The sequence below is a fragment of the Tenrec ecaudatus genome, chromosome 9 (genome assembly GCF_050624435.1).
Source record: "Tenrec ecaudatus isolate mTenEca1 chromosome 9, mTenEca1.hap1, whole genome shotgun sequence".
In the NCBI taxonomy this organism is placed as follows: Eukaryota; Metazoa; Chordata; class Mammalia; order Afrosoricida; family Tenrecidae; genus Tenrec; species Tenrec ecaudatus.
In genome coordinates this window covers 103,984,292-104,008,705 of record NC_134538.1, presented here as the reverse complement: position 1 = coordinate 104,008,705, position 24,414 = coordinate 103,984,292, and the positions used below count along the sequence as shown (strand labels likewise).

The 24,414-nt window shown below is 43.4% G+C and overlaps 1 protein-coding gene across 1 annotated transcript in view; it reads left to right on the top strand.

Annotated features, from left to right (window-relative positions):
• PPP1R9A (protein phosphatase 1 regulatory subunit 9A) overlaps positions 1 to 24,414 on the top strand; it is a 320,104-nt gene that overhangs the window by 256,733 nt on the left and 38,957 nt on the right. The window contains 4 exon segments of the mRNA XM_075558394.1: positions 5,391 to 5,444; positions 8,016 to 8,245; positions 10,851 to 10,947; positions 11,050 to 11,221. Coding sequence (XP_075414509.1) covers positions 5,391 to 5,444; positions 8,016 to 8,245; positions 10,851 to 10,947; positions 11,050 to 11,221 — 553 coding nt within the window.

The following is a 24,414-nucleotide window of genomic DNA, read 5'->3' as shown; positions in this document are numbered from 1 at the left end:
TTTTAGTCTTTCTGTGTTCCCACATAGTGATCCCTGTTTGGCTGGTAAACTAAGATCCAAGTAGTAAAATCATATCTCATTGCTATGGTTTATATATCACAGCTTTTTGTTTTCTGTTTTATTGTTATATTGTAAGCATGTAAAATATTATGACTTAAAGATTGTTACCTCTAAGTGTACTTTGTCTGACATTAATCTCTGGCTGTTAATTTTGTTTATAGTTACTTAATCAACAACTGGTATTTAAGTATGGTACTTACTTTTAACATAAACCTAATTGAAGCAATTTGTTTTATTTTAATTTTCCAAGTATTATATTTGAGCCAACTTAAAATTATTATTATAAATGCTCAAGATATAACTACTATCATTTAATTTTATACTTTGTCTTATGTTCATTCATTTTTACTAAGAATTATCTTCTGTATTTTAAAGACTAGTCTCTATTTCCTAATTTAAAAAAATACAAAACAATACCCACTGAAGTTCCATGTAGAAAATTTTAGTTACTATCTTAGATTCTAGATAGAATTGTTTTAAATTTTTGTTGCCAGATTTTTTATAAGTGATTGTGCTTACACTTAGGTTTATGGTAATGTAGTCAACAAATTGTTATATTTTATGCTTAAGACAATTTCAGCTATTTGTACTTTCACATCAAAATTTTCTAATTTTTAAATTCTGAAGATTTCCTCACTTATCCTTATTTCTATAAGTAGTTGTGTTAGTCTGGATGAACTAGAGAAACGAATTCGTAGACACACACATATGTGTATAAGAAAGAGGTTTATATATAAGAGCAATTAGATCTTGAGAAAACATCCCAGCCCAGTCCTGGTAAAATCCATAAATCCGATAGTAGTCCATATGTCCGGTTACAATCTAGGAAGTACTCTTCAGACTCACGAAACACATAGAATGATGCTGAAGGCAGGAAGATCACAGGCCAGTGGGTGGGAAGTCAGTGGTGGTAAAAGCATCTGAGCACTCGCAGGGGTCTCCATGTGGCTCCCCCAGTTCCTGGGGCTACATCAGGGTAGGTCCATGCGGCTTCTGCTTAGGGATGTCTCACAGGAAGTCAGCCGTGTCAGTAGAGAGTCTCCAAGGGAGTGAGCCAAAAGAGAGAGTCTCCTGCCTCCACGGAGGAAATACAGGAATTCCCAGAATTCTCAGGGGAAGACCATGCCCACGTAGAGGCTTCATTGGCTATAGCCCGATTAACAGACTACACTCCACCCCTTCGCTAGAATCCTGTCAACTTGACAACAGATTATATAACTACCACAGTGGCTTTAAGTATTCACTGGAGGTGTAGTTTACATTAACATATGCATCTCAGAATGACATTCTATTATCATGACACAGGAGAGAGGCTTTCCTTGGCTTATCATTTTGATTCACAATTTGTTTTCCTCTAAATGTTGTAGCACAAACTCATTGTTTTGAGTTGGTATCAGATATTGTAAAGGAAAAGTCAAAAGCCAATGCTGAAATTTTGATCCTCATGGGGGTTTTTTTTATCCTAATTAAACAGTTTTATAATAATTTCTGGACCTAGACTTCCTTTTCCCTGGGCAGATAGAAAAGCAAAACCCCTAATGTCAACCGACTATTATGTAACCTGCCAAAATGAAGGCAAACCAACAATGATCCTTGCTTTTGTGGAGCAGGCTAAGGCACACTTCCATAAAATAATCGCAAAGATCATTTTAAACGTCTTTGATGTCTAGGCTGGAGCTAATTTATGAAGCTCTATGTAAACTGCAGTTATTATTTTGCCCTTGTATGGACAAAGGATGCTATTCTTATCTGATTGTAAAATTGCTAATACTAGAAGTCTCAAGTCTTTCCTGCAAAGATAATATTTTTCACTTTTTAAAGAAAAAAAGGCTTTTCCTGTTTTCACAGCGTAGGGAAAAGGCAAAAGTTCAATCTCACTATGTTTCTATTTCTAGCATAGTTATATTTAGAGTATATTGAGTCAGTGATGTGAATACACATTTTTTTGTATTGGTCTTTTTGAAAGAGACAAAATTTAAACAGCAAGTCCACCTGCAGAATGTTCAATGAGAGCGACTCTCCTCTGTGAGCAAAGGATATTTGTGTGATCCTGGGGTGGGTTTCCATGGCCTCCACGTTACAGGTGACGGAAGAGAGGAAAGAGACCAGTCTTGTAAGTCAAATGAGACCAACCTGAAATTCTTCACCTTTCTTTTTCTGCCATCTCATCTCAAGTCTTCCTCTGATCTAGACTCTGTAGCCTACAGGTTCCAACAAGTGTTTCATGCTGTTTCTATCAGCCAATTCTGGTAGCCTCTTGCCCTGCAGTCAGTCAACCTGATCATTCTCCAGGGATAAATGTGTGGACCCATGGACTTTTACCTTGGAAAGGTTATTGATCCCTGACATAAAGTCATTAAGCATGTGCAGAGACCTGCTCTAGAATTAGAAAACTCTTCAGCCCTTTACCAACTACGCATCTTTTATCAAGTCTCTTCACATCTTTGAAAGAGTTGTCTTCCTCATGAAATGGGGACCTCTCGGGCACGTTAAAGCTGTCTGCCTGGAAGGTCAAGGACATCACCAGAGCTTACCTATGGTAAACCATAGGTTTGACCTTTGGCCAAAGCCCAAACTCATGGGACCTGGTTGTAGGAATTACAGATTATGATAATTAAGTCATCAATCAGCTCATCAACTTCCAAGGGGTGGCACTTTAATTTCCCTGTAATGTATCTCCTGGAGAGAGTCTTACGTTATATTCATTCACGTGGCCTCAGGGACTCACACAGTACCTGGCATAGCGTGTCATTCAGTAAATATTGAGTGAATAACAAGAGTTGTGCTTCTGAAGGAGCTCTCTCTCACTGTGAGATTAGCATTGGGTTGCTAACCACAAGGTCAATGGCTCAAAACCACCTGTTGAATTGAGGGAGAGAGATGAGGCTATCTTCCCCTATTAGGATTTTGGAGTCTTGTACACCCTGTCTAGGGCCACCAAAATTCAGAATTGATGGAGCGAGCGGCAGTGCGTTTGGTGGTGTCCTTTCTAAGCTCATGAATCGCCGCAGCAGCCGAGGGAGCTCCGTTTTGCATGCAGAGTGAGAATATACTCAGAGGCCAGCGGCAGCCATCCATAGTTCCGAGTTTGAGTAATGGAATTTCTCAACAGAGAGGTGAAGAGAATGCCCTATACGCTCAGTTTTGTGCGGATAAACTAAGGAATGAATTCCAAAGGCATTCCAGCGTGTTGGGTGGAGTTCCCCTAGTGTTGTGTGAGGCGCCATGCTTCTAGATCACACCTCCCCGTGAGCTTGAACCCCTGCACTGAGCGGGAGGGAGTGGCTGTGATTTTCGGGATTTTCTCATCGGCTCCTCTAATGCACTTACTGAGAAAGCTCGTGCTACGCTGCTTATCCGGTTCACTGGTGTTGTGACCCTCTGGTCAATGCAAGTTTATTAGAATTATGCTGCCAGGAGGGGCCCAGGTACAATTGTTGGCACTTCCCTATTGGCCACTCTGCTAGAGAAAGACACGCAACCGGTTTCTATGGGCAGTCCCAGGCTGTCACACAGGGCCCACCACCAGGGCAAGGAACAAAGAGAGCCAGATCTAGCTCCCGGGGCCTCGCCCCAGAGATGAGACTTCGGCACTGGAGGATCCTTCCTTTCCGATGCTCCCAGGAAGCAGCCAGTGTCAGGCACAGTATGCACAGCAGCAAGACTGCAGGAGCCACCAGATTCAGAAATAGGAATGCAAGGTCAGGGGCATGAGTGGGGCAGAGTCAAATCCACCACAATGTCAAGGCGACCTCTGTGAGCCCAGTGCTGTAGCAGACCTGTGTCTGTGCTGCAAACTGTGCTTCCTGGAGCCTGGCGGGGCTGACAGCTCCAAACAGGCCCCCTCAGGGACTGGACCATTTGTAGTCGGCATCTCAGGGTATGCAGTCAACCTTCTCATGGTTGTTTTTCGCCCTTTTCCGCCCTTTCCACTGTATTCCCACCAACCGAGTAAATGCCAAGGAAATGCAGGTTACAAAACACAAAGAGTTGAGGTCTGCAGAGGTATTTGGTCTCCAGAGCCCACCTAGCGGACCCTGTTGCTGACTAGCCTCCTCTCAGTGGTGTCAGGGGATCCAATTGCTTTGGGTGGTAAAAAAAAAAAAACCTCTTAACCTTAAGCTGGTTGGAGCCCAAAGTCTCTGAAACAGACTTTTTTGGTAAGTTGGGGGCAAATGCATTGATGGTAAATATGCCTGCCCCAAGCTGATGGATACTGTTTGTAGTCTTTAGGAATCTCACCCAGCAGGACTCTGTAGTACGTGTTGGACCACAGGGAACCTCCACAGACCCTGCTGTCTGTAGGTGGGTTGCAGTTTCTAGATGGATCTTCTGAAACATGTAGAATCCTAGATTCCAAGGATTTCGGGCCCTAAGGGGTTTAGATAAGAGACTGTGACTCCTAACTGGTTCCTCTTAGCAGCCCGTGGTGGTACAGCGGCAAAGCGCTTACCGCGAGCACAGTGGGTGCTGAGTTCCGACCCACCCAGAGGCTTCTCGGAAGACGGAGCTGGAGATCAGCTTCCGAGGCCCCGTGTGGCCTGGCCGACCCCACCCCACGAGTCGGAATCGCCGAAGGGATGCTGAAACCCGCAGCAAACAGCATCAATCCCTCCAGGACAATGTTTCTGCTTCCCCTGGGGAAACGGAGCGGGGACGGGCAGAAGCCAAACAAACGCCCTCTCCAGCAGTTTAACTGCGGCTCGATTTTCGGGTCTGGGTCTGCTGGGGAATAGATGTTTTGTAGGACTGAAAAAGGAAGGACATCTAGATCTGTATCTTTCCTCCTTTGAAAACTCGAAAAACCGCAAGTCTCGCCGTGGAGACGGCGTCATTCTGGCCACCCCCACCCCGTGGCCGCCTGGGCTGTGCGAGCGCAGCAGCGAGTGACTGACTCACGGAGCCAGAGCGCCGCCTGCCCTCCGCCTTTGGAATCGACTCTCCCGCGCGCCTGCTGCTTCTGCTTGAGCAGTTCAATGGGCAACACCGCGAGAAACCCATCTCCTGTGGGGTGTCCTGACCTCAAGTCAACAAGGAAGAGCTGCAAAGAGGGCTAGGAAATACGGGGTGGTTTTTTGGGGTTTTTTTTGCTCTTTGATCCTTGAACAATTAAATTGGGAACCGAATGTGGTGTTGGGCAGCGTGGACCATAAACCCTGCGTTTAATTAGTTTGCACCCTGTGAGTCCTTGTGCCCGCACTAGGCACTTTAATTTACAACCCCCTGCAGTGCAGTACTCTGCTGTGTAGTAAGTTATTCTTCTGGCTCTTCGGGCTTTGCAAACATAGATACCCTGTCTCAGTCCAGATTTTCTCTCTCTTCAATTTCAGTTGCAAATCAAACATGCAGTCACAGAAGCTGAGATTCAAAAATTGAAGACAAAGGTAAGACCCAATTCGTAGTCCCTGAATTGTGCTTCTTAAACTCCAGATGCTATGAATAAATTCAGCCCTGGGACTAACGGATTTGTTCCTGTGCCTTTGAGAGAATGCACATGCTGGAGCTTCAGTTCCCGGGTCGATGTGCAGACCTGTCCCTGGCAGCAGGAGCCCCTCTTCCTGCCCTCAGCGCCTCACTGTACCGTTATTTCAAGACATAGATAGCCACATAATTGCACATCTGTGTCCAATTACCTTTGAGCTTTCCTCAAAGGGTAATATTTTTAATGGCTGGCATCCAAATACCTTTCTGAGCACTAATACTTGAAGCAGAAACGATTCTACCATTATTGCCATCTCTTTATTTACCTTATTTTAAATAGATTCACTCCTTATTTTTAACTTAGCTACATATATTTATATGTGCAATAATACATTGTTTTAACATTACACAAACACGACGTTTTAGTCATTCTAGTGGGGATTTTGTGTAATGTGATACCCGTGCCTTGCCGTTGAGTTGTGTGGATTTATACTGACCGTGTGCCACACACAATTGATTTGAGGAGCCAGGTGCTGCTGGAAACTTTTGGACAAGTTCACATTGTTTAAATTTGCAGGGGGGAAATGGATCTTGGTAAGGGAGAATATGTTTGCATGGTTGATGTCTAAGGGTAGGTATAAATAGGAGTTCCAAAAAGTCCTTTTTAATTGACAAGTTGTATTTGTAGGAGACACAGTTCTAGGAATTCTGTCTAGTTTTATCAAGTAAACAACTTCAAAATATTAAAAACACTTATAGAATTACTTCTGGAACAGTATTCTTTATTGTTTTGATGGATTAACAAAACTGAGACTTAATTCCTCCTTCCCAGCTATTAATGATCTGTTTTCCTGTTCACATGGAACGGCCTTTCAGGTTTTCCACGTGTTTCAAATGAAGATGAATTAGCAAGGCTGTGTTGGTTAAATGGTATCCTCAGCTAATACATGCTGAACCTCTTTAGTCAAAGCATGTCTATGCATCATTCATGGTGTCAGCCCAGCTCTGCGAATCGTAATTTTTAAATTAGTAGTGGTTAGTAAATAAACAACTCAAATGTCAAACATTACTTATTAAAAGATGCATTTAAAAGCTTAGCCTTGTTTTAAGTTGTTAGATTTCTTGACATACAACGAGGAAATAGATGGGTATATGTTTGTTTGTTTGGGATTGCAATCAGGACAAAGGATTTCCCTGTGATTGTAGGTGCTTTACTGAAACATGCCTTCGACTATAAATATGTGGAAAGGCTGCATCGTAGCAGTGTATATTTTTCTTATTATATTAACTGGTAAGAATCCCCCCTAGATTAGGTTTATTTTTACTTATCTTTTATTATTCATGTTTATAATAAATTTTCCGATTGTTAAGTGTTGTTTATGACTTTTTTATTCTATAGCTTATTTTGTCAATGTATTTAAAAATATACGCACAAGCATACTTACCCATCTAACTATACAAATATTGTTGAATGCGGCCTGGGTTTTAAGTGTCTTAGATTGTGAACACTGTTCGTTTATAAAGACTGCATCCATTGGAGCTCAAAAGGAAGCATATGAAATAGATGAAGCATTAGCTGGAAGGTCACACGGTCGTTGTGATTTAAGGACTTTTGACCCTTCACCTTAGGGTTCAGCCTTGAATTTCTGCAGAAATGGAAGGGCTGGAGTCATATACAATCTACTCCTTAGAGCCCTTATACGTGGGAACTAGAAGGAGCTGTTTTTATGGCACCGGAAGCATTTTAATTAATCTAGCAATGATTTATACGTTTACTTATATTATCTTTTCTACTTTTATACGCATATGGGATTTATAAGGCTCTAGAAACTCATAACACTGCCAGCAATATAACGAGCTACAGACTGTGTTCCTGTCATTTGAAATGAAGGATATAATAATATCATCAAAAGCAGAGTAAAAAAGCAGCTAACATTTACCAGATGATGACTATGCCCAAAGAGCCGTTCCGAGCACGCTGATCGGTTACATCACAATGCTCTTCTCTAGATGATACCACTGAGTCTCAGAGAACTGCCCTTACTTACCCAAGACTAAAAGGCCATTAATGTCAGAACTCAAATTCAGTTGAAGCTGAATGTCTTCAGAGTTCTCCTCTCTGCAGTTGAGTCAGGCCGCACTCTCTCCCTTTTCTGGCCCTCTTCCATTGTTAGGTGGTTTGGGGTTTGTTTTTTACATGGAATTGCGCATCTTAAAGGGGAAAAACTGCAAATCAAATGGGTTCAAGTCCACCGGATAGAATACAACTTTAAAACAGCTTACTGTTCACAGAACTTCAGACTACACAGCACATGATAGAAAGATCGTCCGATTTGGAATTAAAGTCTGTGTTTTATCATTTTATTTCACTTTTCGTGGTTTCCATTTCACCATTGAGGGGCTGATGAAAATAAAACTTGCTCTTTAATCTCAGAGTCTTGCATGTTTGATGTACTGGAATGCCATGTGGCACATGCATGAAACCAGGAGAGGTCTTTGCTACAGCGGTCTCCAGTGATCCTTGCCTTTTTCAGCTGCAAGCGGCCGAAAATGAGAAGGCGCGGTGGGAACTGGAAAAGCACCAAGTCCAGCAGAACATAGAAGAGAACAAAGAACGGATGTTGAAGTTGGAGAGCTACTGGATTGAGGCTCAGACCTTATGCCACACGGTGAACGAGCACCTCAAGGAGACGCAAAGCCAGTATCAGGCTCTGGAGAAGAAATACAACAAGGCCAAGAAGCTGATCAAGGACTTCCAACAAAAGTAAGTCGCTTTCCACGACTGCAGAACAGTCGTGTGAGTCCAGACAGTTAACAGCCAATCACGGTGCACAATCTACCGTTACAGGAAAAGATGACCGCAGTGTTAACCTTCTCGAAAGCACACTGACAGCAAGAGCAAGCATTCGGTTTGAAAAACAGCTTCGACCTTTTCCATATGAGATTATAGTTCATATATTATATACTTTTGGCTATCAGTTGCCTTCTGATTTTTTTTGAGAGTCAATTTTGACAGTAACATTTGAATATCTTTATCCCGTTTGAAAATTTTCTGTGATTTAAAAGCAAAAAGCCCAGCTACTTAAGTCATGTGGGATGACTGACGTGGGTGTGGTCCTTGAAAAGTGCTGAATGGCCTTGATCAAGCTGCTTTTATCTCTATTCTTAGAATTAGTCACCACAGAATCTTGCTGCTGTTCTTGTTGACTGGCAAGACCCTGCCACTCTGCTCAGCAGCTGTTGAGTGAGTAGTGGGGCCCTCAGTTCACCGAGGGAATGGACTGGCACCGCCTTCCACTCCCTGGTTTCTGCTGCATTGAGCTCCTGCCATGCTGCCTCCAGCTCTGGGACCTTGGTGTCATTTCAGGGAGACTGACCAAGGAGGTTTTGACTGGATGTTTTCATTTCTTACTTCTGATGAAGAAAGACGAGGAAAATGAGTGTCATTCCCTTTTCTGGTCTTCCATGCCAAACCTTAGAAGCTAGGCAGGAGTCAGGAGATCTCTTTATTTCCTATCATGGGAAGACGTTCTCTTTCTTTCTTAACAGTTTTATTGGCACTTCATCCACTATCATACAATTCAATCATTCGACCATTTCAAAAAGTTGGACAATCGTTACCACAATCAAGTTTAGGACATTTTCTTCTTTGTACTCGTTATTTGTGTAAGGACCTTTTCCCAGTGTGGCAAAAATATTCACAACAAACGGTTCTCCCATTCAGCGACTTCTGCATGTACAAGGCAGCGCATTGTGTGCGCTCCCTCCCCAAATTGTGGCCCTGCTGTGAACACGAGCACGGTGGCCCGAAGCATGGGCTCTTCCTCCTTCACCACAGGGCAAGGCTGATTCGAATGGTGTTGCCAGCGGCGAAGGAGCGGCTATAAAAACTTACCCTTACAAGGAAGGAGGGGAACAGCTCTCTGCAACCATACATCACCATTTTAATTCTCTTTGCCCAAAATATCATTGTCTAATTTTCTTTTATCAAATCTCTCTGTAATAGATCAGCAATTGCCTAGCTACTCCATAGTGTATATTCCATTCTGAGTATCAAATGAAGATAGTTCTGCTCTCCATCTCTAGGTGTCCAGATGGTCCCCTTTAACGTTTCAGGTCCACCCCTGCCCTCTCCATTGTCTTTGGTAGACAGTAGTTGCATTACGATTATCTTTGAAAAACCCAGTTATTTGTCATCGGTTTACTGTGTGTATGGCATTGAAAATATGCCATTTTTTCCTATCTGATGTGCTGTATTGCCACTAAATCCCACTTGAGTATGTCGTTCGTGCAATACACAAACTCATGCCACGGACTCAGCCTGACTCATAATGACCCCGTATCATCTGGTAGAACCGTCCCTGCTAGTTTCTGAGACTGTAACTCTTCCTTTTTAAAAAAAAATTTTAAATCATTTTATTAGGGGCTCATACAACTCTTTTCACAATCCGTACATACATCATTTGTGTCCAGCACATTCATACATATGCTGCCATCATCATTCTCAAAACACCTGCTTTCTACTTGAGCCCTTGGTATCAGCACCTCATTTTTCCCTCCCTCCCCGCTCCCCCTTCCCCTGAACCCTTGATAATTTATAAATAATTGTTATTTTATAATATCTTACACCATCCGATGTCTCCCTCACTCAGTTCTCTGCTATCTGTCTTCACATTGTCTTTAGATTGTCTTCAAGTCTTTAAGAGGCCAGATGCTATATCATTTGATAGCTGGGAACCATCAACTTTCTTCACAACTTTTGCTTATGCACCCACTTTGTCCTCAGCGATCGAGTCAGGGCAGGCCGGTATGCATCTTCCATGTGGGTTTTGTTGTCTCTCAGCTAGATGGCTTGTTTATCTTCGGGTCTTTAAGACTTCAGGTGCTATGTCTTTTGGTAGCTGGGCACCATCAGCTTTCTTCACCACATGTAACTCTTTCTACCAGAGCAGGAAGCCTCATCTTTCTCCTGCAGAGTGACTGGTGGTTTTGAACTGCTAGTCTTTACAGTTAGCAGTCCCAACATGTAAGCAGCTATGTCATCACGGCTTTTATTAGAGCAGTAACTCCTTTGGATGGGTGATCTAGAATCAGGAGCTAGCGAAGAAAATCAAATATGCGGATTTAAAGTATTTTTCTTTATCATGATACACTACAGACACTTTTTCTTTCTAGACTACATTGTTACCTTTTTTCCTAGCACTTCAGAAGGCTTGACTGCATCCTTCTAACTGTGATGGCGATTTGTTTACTTCATAGATGTCCAATTACTTATCTTGCCACACAGTGTGTGGCGTCCGATAAGGACTTTGATGTTTCCTTACTTATTGCGTATTCGATGCAACCGCATCGATCATTTTCTCCTCCAGAGAACTTGATTTCATCAAAAGACAGGAAGCTGAAAGAAAGAAACTGGAAGATTTGGAAAAAGCTCACCTTGTGGAAGTTCAAGGCTTACAAGTACGGGTGAGTTATGTTCTGTACGTCACTAAATAATGAGGTGGTTTCTACCAGGGAGTTGAAAGGATGACTAGCTTCGAGTTTTATGAATGAATTTATCTTTCCTAGATCAGAGATCTGGAAACTGAGGTGTTTAGGCTCCTGAAGCAAAATGGGACTCAAGTTAACAATAATAACAACATCTTTGAGCGAAGAACATCTCTTGGCGATGTCTCTAAAGGAGATACCATGGAGAACTTGGATGTCAAGCAAACGTCTTGTCAAGACAGCTTAAGTCAAGGTTTGTTTAACCTCACAACACAGTTTGCATGATTTGTCCTTACATTGGTCTCCCCCCCCCCCTTTATACTATGGAAAAACAGAAAAGGTCTATCAAAAGAAGGGTCTGTAATCTTAGCTTTTATCACAAATAAATGCTATCATGTAAAGAACTACGAATATTCCAACCAAAGTCAAACCAAAGATTATCATTTTCAAACTATCATAAAAGTGATAGGCTTGATACAGTGCCTTAAAGAATGACTGCCCCATCACTTTTGATACAGCCATTGGTCTCCTTGCACGTGGAGCAAAGAATAGTGAAGACAGCCAGACTCAAGACAAGCAGCCTCTTCTCACTTGAGATCAGGAAAACTAGATGGTGCCTGGTGGTTACTACCGACTGTTCTGACCAGAGACATAGTCAGAAGGTACTAGTAAGCATAGAAGAAAAAAAATAGAACAAAGCTCAACATTCATTAAAAAAGATCCAACTTACTGGCTAGTCTGAGAGAGACTGGAGACACCCTAAGGCTAAAGCCCCTCTCAGAGGCCGCCTCCCAACTGAACACCCAGCTGGCTTGTGAAGCAGACAAACCGCCACACAGCAGGTGCTCCTTAGAACAGACCGACAGGGTAGACTGCGTCAGAAACGAATAGGAAGGCAGCAAAGGGCAGGGAAACTAGATGAATGGGGATGAGGACGCCAGGGTGGAAATGCAGGGAGTAATAACACACCGGGGCAACTGGGACAATTTGTGTATGAATTATCTTCTAATGCATAGTTTACTGTGTAAACTTCCACCTACACCACAACCCGATGTTCAAAAATGATCAGCATTTGAAGACCAAAACAAATGAGAACAAAAAGAACCCTTGCTTAAATCAATGTTGCAGCATGGTCCAGGAGCTATGCACACCTCCAAGACCGTACTGGGTCTCACTGAAATGAATGTGCTGAGTTGGTATATGCTTGGCTCTCAATATTCTCCCCACAACAACAAAGTAAAGCTTAATAGCATGACCGTACAGCCCGCATAGGGTTATCTCCACGAGGCTCAAAGCCCACTGCTGCTGGTGCGCGGATTCCCCCTCGCAGTGCCCTGCTGGGCCAAGTAGAACTACCCCGTAGGGTTCCATGGTCATGGCCATTGCAGAAGCAAGTTGTGAGGGCTTTCCCCCACAGAGCTGCGGGTGGGTTTGAACCAAGTCCTCAGCCATCTTGCCACCAGGGCTGCCTTAGGAATCAATGCAGAAAGTTTAGATTTTTAAATCGCCAAGCCCAAGCTCTTTGTGGGTAACATTTCAAAAGGTGTGGCAGCCACCTTCTAGCATTGGCGTTATTGAAACTGTGCGTGGTTTTGTGTTCTTCCTGTCTGAGGCCCGATGTCGTCATTGTCACGGGCCGTCATGGTGACCCTGACTCACGGTGACCCTGTGGAGCAGAGCGGAACTGCCGCCCGGGGTTTCCAAGGTTGGAATCTTGGTGGGAGCAGGTTGCAAGCTCTTTTCTCAGGCAGAGCTGCTGGTGGGTCCAAATGCCAGCGTTTCACTGTGCGGGGCAGGCGCTGCACCAGCGCGCCACCAGCGCACGCGCAAAACACTGGAGACCCTTTCTGCCACAGATGGGCGTGCACTGGGCACCAACAATTCACGTGTTCTCCTCCTCACGGGCACACCACAGAGAGTAGGACATATGCACATGAATGGATTTTTAAAAAATTGTTTAGTACCTTTGAGAGAAAGATGGCTTTCTAGTCCCATAAAGAGCGACCACCTTGGAAGCTCATAGGGGCAGCCCCCCCCACCCCATCCTATCAGGCCGCTCGGAGTCGGCATTGCCTCGATGGCAGTGAGTTTGGCTTAGAGTACCTTTCTAAATTAAAGAATGTCTTAACAACATGCAGAGAAAAATACCCAGAAGTACATAAATCTTTCACTTTCATCTTTTAAGATGTACCGCGAGAAATCCTTGGAAAAAAGGGAAACTCAAAGAGTGTGGCAACACTCTGCTCATTAGTGAGGTGGGCAGGTTATTCATGTGTTTTCTCACATAGTCACATGTCTCTAATGCGATTTTTATGATGACAAACAAGTGCTTGAGTTATAGTGTTAACTTTAAAAACAACCCTGAGCCATTGACAAGTATTGGAAGATTTCATTTAAAATTATACGTAGGTAGAGATTTTACTCCACGCACTGGATTTATGTCCTTTTGATGCGTTTTCCTATGGAACCGGATGGAACCTGGAAACACTGCCTATCTGGCCGCTGAAAAAGGAGGGTCTAGCACCAGCATGACCACAGGCTGGAGACCGTGTGACTTCAGGCAGGTCGTGTGGATTCTCTGAGCAGCTTGTAATATGTCGAATACAACAATAGTGATGTTTCTTCCTTTCCCACCTAAGGGAGTCTCTTGAGACTAGATCATTTATTTTGGGGGGGGGCAATTTTATTAGCACCATTATGAAATTATTATTTTTGCTTCTGGAACACTAGAAGATTGCTATCAAGAGAGAGGGGAAAACCTAAGAAGTCAAACCAGTTTGGTTTCGTCACTGCTTTTGAGTATTTTAATTTTAGGGCTAACTGTGGTCTGTGTCCCCACTGTGGCACACGGAGTGTGAGGGTCAGTGTGGGGCGGCCTTTGGCGGCGCAGGTCAGTGGGGTTCGTTGCGTTCAGAGCAGAGACCTGCTTCACGGTAGGCAGGACATTGTGTGAGCACAGACGATCAGCAAGCTGTGCTCAGCGCATGCCGATTCGGAGCAAAAGCGCACATTTCTCCTTCTTTCTGTTCCACACCCTCCATTTGCCACATAACGATCAGTTTCCCTAGCAACATTGTCAGTGCACAGCGAGCTGTGGAGACTACTAATTCTTCCAGAAAGCAGCCGGCGTTTGTGCAGTAGAATCAGCTATCTCCGACATTCGCAGCATACAGATCAGGAGTGCTCCTGCAGCGTCTGCTGCTGAGGACAGTCAGTGATAAATCTCCTCCACTTTCAATGGCTTGGTCACAGGAACAAAAATGGCTTGGTCAGGAGCTAGATAGGAATGCTCTGGAAAGCACTTTTCTAAATTGATCCTTTGTTTCTGTTGCTAGGGAACACCTCAAGTGCTAGAGAAAGGGGAGTGAGGCTGCAGCCCTAACACAGGCCAGTCAGCATCTAAACCCCCACACCCCCACTCCCTCCCGGCACCTCTTTGCCACAGGCTGCGTACAGAACTTGCAGTCAGCCCCTCTCTGCCTGTGTCCTTCGGATTCACTTCCCATGCACTGGGGGTTGTAGCAAGGGGATGAGTGGGTTAGCATGCTTTTAGGCCTGGATGCAGCTCATGAAGTGAAGCACAAGAGACATCCATTATAAACCAAGGGAAACTGGTGTCCTGCTGAAGTAGGAGAAAGAGGAGAGATGGACGACAGACAGACAGAGACATACACACGATTAGCGGGCAGTCTGAAGGTGGAATGGAAGAGCCCATGAGCATCCATTTCTTCACATAGACCAAGTCTTTCCAGGCCAGAGCGCTTCAGTGGGCAATGGATTCATTATGAGACTCTCAATATTGAGTTACTATAAGTTTTTAGAGGGAAAAAAATTCAAAACCATTTTTAAACCATTGCAAACATCAACCACAGTTGAAATTATATTTGAATACTATTTGTGTAAAATAAGCAAGCTCAAGAATTTTAAGTTACATTTAAAAATCATAATTGTATAAAGCAGGTGCAGTGAACTTCTTCACCAAGACTCATAACAAACCCCAAATCCCTTCTAGTTTTGTCTAGTTTTCTGTGTGCGCCATGACATGAGAAGAGAGTGATTTTGCTCCCACTGTAACGGTTCATCGTGAGAGCCCCACACGGGCCTGCTGTGAGTCAGGATTGACTCCAGGCAGTGGGTTGGGTTTGGCCATGTTCCAAGTTTGCCGTTTCTTCTTTCCTAAGCATGATGGCATCTTTGAGTTCTCTACCTTGCTTGCCGGGGTCCGGAAGTGACGAGGATGTCTGGGACTGCCCAGCGATTTAGGTCAGGGTATAAGAAGGGTGGAGGACGGGCCGCTTTCAGAAAACTTTGTAGGGAAAAAGAATTGTAATCTTAGTTCAGATTCATTTCCTCAAAAAGTCACTTATACTACCTTTATTTGCTTTTCCCAATACTTTTATGGATGAACCCAGTGCAGCTTCAAAGAGCCTAAAGGCCATTTTGTTAAAAAGGGATTATCCATGTGCAAGAAGGTACTGCAAGACCAACCGATGGAAAATTGCACATGGAGGCAGATTACAGTTTTTCTTGGGAGTTAAGTAACCTATCATTAAAAACAACAACAAAAACCTTATCTGGAGCCCCGAGAGCCTGAGCACCTTAGATGGCACACTGATTACGCAAGGGAGAGAGGAAGACCGGGGGCAGAAGGCTCGACAATGTACAGCGTTGGCAGGGTAGCTGGCTGTAAGGGCGAGGACGGTGACAGAAGTTTGGGACGGCCGGTGCTATCTACCTTACGTTAAGAGAGGTATAAGCTCAAATAAGATCAAGGAGAATAAAATTAAGGCAATGTTTACCTGATTCGTGGAATTTTTGTAAAGATGAGAGACCTCTTAAAGTAGCATATGATGATTTGGGGTGAACGTGGGAAGTGTCCTGTAATTAATTCTGTCCGTGTTGTGACCCATTAACACTTCTGAAGCGTAACAGGACCGGGCCTCTTGGAGGCTTGTAATCGTAGGTGAAGGATCCCGGAGAAGCCCCCAAATGCGCCTTCTTCCTCACTGCCGGCTACGCAGCCAGCGGGCCACCGGGTCCATGACAGTCCCTCCCGCATGTGTGAGCAGGGAAGAGCCCACACAGCATCTGTTCTTCTCTGGTCACGCGCTGTTCTTTAGCGCTGATGAGACCGAGCAAGAAAAATCCTCAACTACAAGTGAGGGATTGTAGGGAGTTCTACACTTGCAGGATATACTGTAGTCATAATCAATTTCCAAATCCTGGGTATCTTTAAAAATAATGTCCTTTCTTAACTATTTTTTAAAACAACAGCAAAGGATCTCCTGGAGGAAGGCTCCTAGGATATGAAAACAACACGCCTTGCCCGCTCTTCTTTCATCCTTTCCTGCCCAACGGTTAGAGTGCTGCCATAAGGTCCCAGTTTCCCCACAGTCCTTAAGCCCAGCAGGCCTGGTGGGCACGCCAGTGGAACGCTGAGCCTGTCGAGGTATTCAGGGTAGCCAGGTCTCCGGTCATCAGTCCCCAGACACTTGGGATTGTTTGGTGACCCAACTGTGAGCTTGTGTTTTACGTGGCATCTGATTTCTCTGCACTTCACCACTTATCTGAAATTTACTCTGATTTAAATAATGTCTTTTTCTGGAGGAGTTGAGTAACCAGATGCCATTTGAATCCTTTTATATCACCAGTGTGTTGTTGGGTTTTTACTGCATGTTTTTGGTTGGGTGGCTGGTTGGGTGGTGGGTGGGTTAGGTGGGTTTATGGCTGGATGGATGGATTTTTCACCCTTAGCTATGTTTGAGATGCTTAAATTAAAATTTTGTTTGATTTTTAACTTCTTTAGAATATAAAATTTAGTCTTAGGTGTAGGTTGAGAGGTGGTTGGACAAGATAGTGGTTACATTTCATTGTGTGGCTTAAGTCTCCTTTAGTCTAGAATATTGTCCCGCCGGTTTCTGTTTTGTTTGACACTGATCTTTCTGAGCTTACCCTCCAGTTGTTTACGTAGACTGCCCTTCAGTTTGCATTTGTGAGATTATTTCTTCATGATTAGCTGCAGGCTGAACTCTTTTAAAAGCCTTGTACACTTGTTGTGGTTATGTCTTTTGTCAGTGTATAACATTAGGCTATTTGTCTTGTTGAGAAGGCTGTTTGTTCACTTGGTTGTAGTTATGTCTGCCATGTTTCTTCCTTGAGATTTTTCCTCCTATAGTTAAAAAATAATCTTTTAGCTATATTTTTTTGAATCTGAGTAGTAGTTGGTCCTCAAATAACCTTTCACCTTGTGTTATTTATTTTAAACTTTTTATTATGCATTGGCGGAAATTATACGTCATTGTCCCTGATGGATTTCTCATCTGATTCATGTGACAATGATCTTAGCTAGAGTCCACTTGAGTTTCACAGTTAGAGCATTACCCTTACTCAGCGACTCGAAGTTGTAATTGATAAAACTAAGTAGCTAGCATGCAATCTTTGTAAATTCATAATTAATGAACCTAAAATTTCAATAAAGTAGTATGCATTATGCTTGGGTTTGCAGAGATTAACGTGGTGGGGAATAACAAGAGTTTAGAATCAGACAGACCTGGATTTAGATATTATACATTAGATAACTAGGATCAAGAAATTAGTTTTGCTGGTCTTAGAAAGTTCAACTAACTATAAAGCTTATGTTACAGTATTTTTATAAGGATTAAATGAGGCTACACTATGTACTTTGTTCAGTACCAGGCACACAGATTGAGCTTAGTTATGATGCGTTACATCCAACAGTGACCTGAAAATGTTCAAGAGATAAAGGTATCTTTGGCTGCTGTGTTGAATTTACATTTTTTATAAGCTCATGAAGTAAAAGAGACTTTCTAAGGGCTTAGTCAGAACAAGTCCAGAGAGATTCTACCAGTCCTTGAACGGTGGTGTAGGGAGCTGGGAGAAGGGACTTCCTGGAGACAGCCGGGAGTGGAGCCTCCATAAGCTTAGTTGGCAGGCTACCTTTGGATGCAATGTGCTGACAAGTCGATTCTGACTTAGAGTGATTCTCCATGACAGAGCTGGGGGTGGAGGGGGGGGGCGCTGTTCTAAGTAGCCACGTGTTTGACCCTGGTGCCTTGTGCTACTTAATGTCCAGGCACTCTTGGACCAGCAAAATTTAATGAACAATAGACAGACTAGGAAGACAGAATACAGAAGAAAATCAAAGGAGTCCAAGATTATTAAAATGTAAGAGGCTAGCAGGGTAGATGGCAGACTCGTCGGTCATCATCAGTTCCAGCAGAGAGAGAGAGAGAAAAAAAAAATTTTTTTGCAGGATTTTGTTATGCAGCAACAAAAATAAGAGAGGGAGGAATTGGTGTGGGGGCTACATCTGGTCTCTTCCGGAGCCTAAAGGCTGACTGCCTGCCCACAATACAGATGGCGCCCACTGCATCCTCTTTACTCTATGCTGACACCGACCATCTCTGCTGTGGCCTCCCCTCCTGTGACTGGGTTTCATAGTGCATTGCAATGGCCATAGAGCCCTCACAAGCCATGCTCACATTGTGGCGTCCGTTAGGGAAGCGGATGGGTTCCAATTCACTGAGAAGTGTTCAGGGTACACTTAGGACAGTTGCCTCTCTGGCATGCTCACAGGCTGACCTCGCCCTGGCCCTCATCCTCATGACCTAGCCTATGCCCTGCTGGAGCAAGGTTACAGAGCACTTTGGAGGCTGTTAAAAAGGGCCCAAAGGGCATGCCACTCCGCTTCCGGCTTCAACACAAACGCTCTCAGCTCCAACTCCTTGGGTCAGGAAACACAGCTTCCCGAATTAAGTGCCCAGAGGCACCCTACTCCACAAGCCAACCAACCTCCTGGCCCAAAGCACCAGCTTTACTTGCTCTGTCAGCTAGGAAGGCCTCTGTTCTGTCTCGTGCTCTGGCTTCTGGCTCTACTGCTCCTACCCCTCTGCCCGTCCGCTGGTGTCACCGCTGTCTGCCGAGTAGAGGCGTTTCAATGCGGGCTCGCTGCTCTCCTGATTCTTTTCTTTCGCTGGTAGTGAGATCCTCCCTCCTGCTTTTGAGAGGGCTGATTTTATACCCAGCAGGATATCAATCACAATTAACTGTGTTCACAACCACTCACAGCTGAATCATAATCTAATCAGTATCTACCTCCACCTTCTTATCCAGACTCATCAAGAAAATGAAGTCATTGAGAGGCAGTAGCCAAGGCTCTGGCTAGGAAAGGCTATTAACTAATTCACTGCATTGAAGGTAGCCAATAATGAATCTAACGAAAGGTGCTCAAGACCCAGACAAGGACATTAAAGACCTAAGTAATTTGGAAATGATGGGACATCTCAATGTTACAAAAATTTCCATTGTGCCCCAATAATCTATTTGTCCTGCATGATTTTAATCAGAGTTTGGGCAAGGTTTTAATTGCCTATAGTACTTGACAAGTATTTTCTAAAATGTTTATTGAAGAACAATATGGCCCAGCTTAACCAACGGATTCTGTAAAGTTTTTTTTTACAGTTTTATTTTAATGTAGTTCACATGTCATACTATCTAATAGTTCAAATATATTAAAAAGTTGCGCACTTGTCACAACCAATTTTAGGCCAGCATAGTCGTTAGGAAGGCAAAAATGCTCTTTCAGCTACCAACATTTATTATAAAAAGGTATGGTCTAGCAATTGGCAAATAGAACAGTGTAAGAGACTGGCATACCCAGGTCAGTGAGATTAGCACAGAGCCGAATACCTCCGAAGATTGGGAAAAGATGGCTTAAAAATGGTGCTGGAATTGGACCCTCACAGCATTCTACAGGAAGATAAGGTCTTAAATATGAAAAGATATTTGAAGCAGAAGAGAATGTTCACATGATTTCTTAAAGAAGACACAATTCCAAATCATAGGAAAAGCTTGACTGAAAAAAATTGACTGTAGTCACTCGGAGATGCTGGTCATCGAAAGGCACTATAAAATGCACAACAAGAGAAGCCACCTGCTGGGAGAAGATATTTGCAGCACATCTAACTGAGGGGAAAGATCGCCATCCAGAATACAGAGAGAACGCAGCACCGATACTAAGAAACACATCTGGCATAGTAGAGGAATGGACAAAGCCTGTAACCAGGCAGTTGACAAGAGAAGAAAGCCAAGTGTCAGTGAACAAAGGACAATGTTCAGTCTTATTAGTATAATGAAATCACTGGCAAGCAGAGTTTCACTGTAATGTGTACTAAGATACGGAGAAAAGAGAGGCGTGCGAGGGTGGTGTTAACGGGAGCCGTAGTGGGTAGTGATAGAGCAGTGCTTCTCAGCCTTCCTAATGCCACAGCCCCTAATACAGTTTCTCATGCTGTGCTGACAACCATAGAAGTATTTTCGTTGAGACTTCATAACTGTAATTTTGCTACTGTTAGGAATCATAATGTAAATATCTGATATGCACGATGCATTTTCATTGTTACAAATTGAACATAATTAAAGCATAGTGACTAATTACAAAACAACATATAATTATATATTGTGAAATATTTATGTGCTTTCCGATGGTCTTAGGTGACCCCTGTGAAAGGGTTGTTCGAGCCCCCAAAGGGGTCGCGACCCCCAGGGTGAGAGCTGCTATGTTAGTTACGCTGCTGGCTGTAAAGGTTGCAGTTCCAACCTACCAGCCACTCCTGGAGGCAAAAATGAAGCGATCTGCTTTTGTTCAGATTTGCAGAACTGGAAACCCTATGTGAAGTTCTACTCTGTCTTACAGGATCTTTATTTAGAGGGCTTTTTAAAAATAACAATTTCATATTCTCCAGCGAATTGGAAAATGTGCAGAATCATCACGACCCAGGAAGTTCACCTCTGTGTGCCGGTACAGCCCCCCCCCCCCCGGAAGCTTGCCCATGTGTACTAAAACATCCACAATAGCATCGTTCTCAAGAGCTGTGGCACAAATCCAATTAATCCTAGACACACCTTTCAATGTTATGTTGAGGAAACAAGCAAGCAAAGAAGAGGTTTACAGACTGTTGCGTGCACGCATTAACCATGCGTCTAAAGTCTGAAAGCTAGAAGGGTTACAGTGTAGGAAACTCCAGTGGTCCTCCATCCCATTGAGTCACTTTGATTCAGAATTGAGTGGATGGCACACAACAGCCAGCACAGTGAGACATTCGTGGAATAATGCGGGGAGGAAGCGGGAGTCTACAGAAAGGCTTCAAAAGTATTCATGACTTCATGTTTTGGGCATGAGGGTAGGTAAGTATGATAGATGTACAGGAAGGCTTTGAAAAACTCTTGGAAAAATGGAATGGAAAGACAATGGAGTTTTTTTCACCAACTTTTTGAAACTCCCTTTATATATATATACCGTTTTATTAGGGGCTCATACAACTCTCTTCACAATCCGTACATACATCATTTGTTTCCAGCACATTCGCGTATATGTTGCCATCATCATTCTCAAAACACCTGCTTTCTACTTGAGCCCTTGGTATCAGCTCCTCATTTCCCCCTCCCTCCCCGCTTCCCCCTCCCCCTGAACCCTTGATGATTTCTAAATAGTTATTATTTTATCATCATAAAGTCCAGCAGGAGCCAGACATTCGCATCAACAAGGAGGTCCTCGGGGGCCGTGAGCTCCTCGGTAGAGTCCTTTTCTGCTAAGGGCATAATCAGGTGTTGCTTTGTGCGATAGTTTTCTTCCTCTTGAACCCTTGGTGTTGGTGGCTCTTTCCAGATATCTGTGGCTACGTGACCAGGCCAGCCCCCTACCACCAGCACTCTGATCTATTTCCAGATAAGCCCGAGAGCACATTAAGAATTTACTTCTAGCAATGGGACCCCAAATTTAAAATACAGTTAGAGACGTGACTCCAGCAGTCCTCACTGACGGGGAAGTCAGTGAAAGGAAAGGGACGTCTCCTACAAGCACAGAACGTGCAGAGCAATGGGGTCATACTCCATGCCGCCACTCTGCTTAGTCCTCCATGGGGGGGGGGGGCGGCGTTGCATGCCAAGGAATTCGGGAGCACTTTTAAATCATGCACACAAATATAATTGCCTGGTAAGCCTCCACAAGTTTAATTTTCCTTAAACAGATTGTTTGCAATTATTTTTTTATGCCCAATGAATAATTTTGAACATGAAATATTGTTGAGTTGCACTCATCAGTGAACCTTCCTGCTAAACCACTATAGAAACGTTTAATGAACAAGCTAGATTAATGAGAGATCGTTATGTATTGATTATTTTTCTGGCATATCATTAAGGTCAAAATTTGTCCTTTTACTCAAAAAGCAAAGTACCCAAATTGCCTGTCTCCTTTGGTGCGTGTTTTACATCCATCTACAGATGAGCTAAGACCTTTGTTGACAAACCACAGAGATGCTTACAAGGAGCTAACAGCTGTCAAAGGGCACTCTCCTTCATTCCTGTCTTCCCACATCTTCATAGCTCCCTGCAGTCACTGTAAGGTACAGCTTCTTACTAAAAAATACCGGAAATTGTCAAGGTCAGAACGAGCTGTAACTTGATCATTTTCCTACTCATTTTAGGAAAAAATGACTACTTTATTCTGTATTTGGGCTTTTGGATCTTATTTACTTGCAGTAGAAATGTGAAAAGCTTTTAGTCTGCAGGAACCAAAGGCAACATTAACCTAAATGTAGAATCTAGGTCTTTTTCCAGGAAACTTTGTGAGACAGCTTTATTTGAAAACATTTCTTACATTTTAGAAATGTAGCCTGGTTCACTGTGAAATTCTGATTATTCAGAGTGGAAAATACAATGTGTTTATATTAAAGGAAACTGGCCTACACCAGATAGGCTTGGAAGTCATGGTGGGGGAATATATAGATCAGTAGGAAGAAGAAGATGATGCATGTAAGTAATATAGTTTTTATAGATGAGGCATGTGTGGACTCCCAGAGAGGGGGAACCGTAGATTTTTCTTTTAAGGTTCTAGCAGACAAGAGGAAAACACTTTTGTTCACAGAGGTCACAATGCAAAATTAAAACTGAGGAGCATTAAAAAAAATCTGACCCTTAGTCGCCACATCAATTCCAACCCATCGTGACCCTGTAGAGAACTGCCCCATCGGGCTTCGAAGGCTATGGTCTGTGGGAAACAGCCAGCCGCATCGCTTGTTGGAGCAGGGGGCATTTTCAAGCCACAGATCTTTTTTGGGTAAGCAGCTGAGTGCTTTAACCACTATGCTGCCAGAGATGCTGCTGAGGGGAGTTGTTGCTGGCTTGGAGTCAGTGGTGCTGTGTACAACAGAATGAAACACTACTGCTACTGACGCAGATTAGTGCCATTAAGTCTTCCTATACGGACTGTTCTGAGCATCCATACATCCCGTGGGTCAGTGCCAAAGACGATGTCTCAGGAACTATAGCATTAAGATCCCTAGGACTTTTTGTTTTGCTTGGTTTTGGTTCTTTCAATGCAGGGCACTACAACTCAGGTTCTGACTGAGCCCGTTTAGGTGGACTCGAGGTAATGTGTCCTACTTGAGCGCTTGAGACATATAAGAGACACATCCCACTCACCAGGCACCATCAGTGTTGGCTTTCTTGTGTTTTATGACTCCAAGGAGCTTTGAGCATTAAAAGTGATGCAGATATTTATTTTGGCTTTGAAATCAATGTTTGACTTCTTCAGAGTGCCAAATTGACAACCTTAAATTTTAAATTATTAAATTTGTATTACAAATCATTTTCAAGGGCCCATTGAATAGCATGTAGTTTCTTTTTACAAGCTACAGATCTATGAATATTTAAAATTACATTAATAAATTTGTTATACTTTTGGCTTATGGACAGCCTTCCCATTATGTATCTATTAAATTACAAGTATGGTGGACCTCACATTTCCATACATTTTCTCTACTGCTCCCCAGGTTCACACGATGTTTTCCTATTAACACGGCAATAATAATCTCAGGCAACAGTGGTTATTTTCTGCCAAAGATGCCAGTCAAGCCTTAGATCTGAATGCTTCTTACACTAACCAAGGAAAGTCTAGGATATCATATTAGGTGACTTGGGACGTTGCCTGCTCAGCATGTCAGGGGTCACTAATATGCAGACAGACGTTTTAATGGGGAGCTGATTAGATTCTTGTAAGCAACCCTTAGGGGAAACGTGGAAGCTTGCTTATTATTGCTATGTCAAAGGCACTATAATGATAAGAGAAGGACATTTATATATCCTACTTCTCTAGACCCAACTATGCAAGTGACCTCTGAATCCTACTCAGGAAACTCGGTCGTTCCCAGCCAGCTTCTGCATGTGAATGGGGTCCGTAGTTGTACAAAGGTTGATGCACCGCCTGCAAACCAAAGAGTGCAAGTCCAAGTCCACCGAGAGGTGTCAGAGAAGAAAGGCCAGGTGATCTATTGTGCTAGTTACATAATCTGTTGCCAATTTGAGACTTCAGAGTGAAGGAGTGGAGTTTAGTCTGTCAATCAGGTTGCAGTTTGATGACCTCATTTG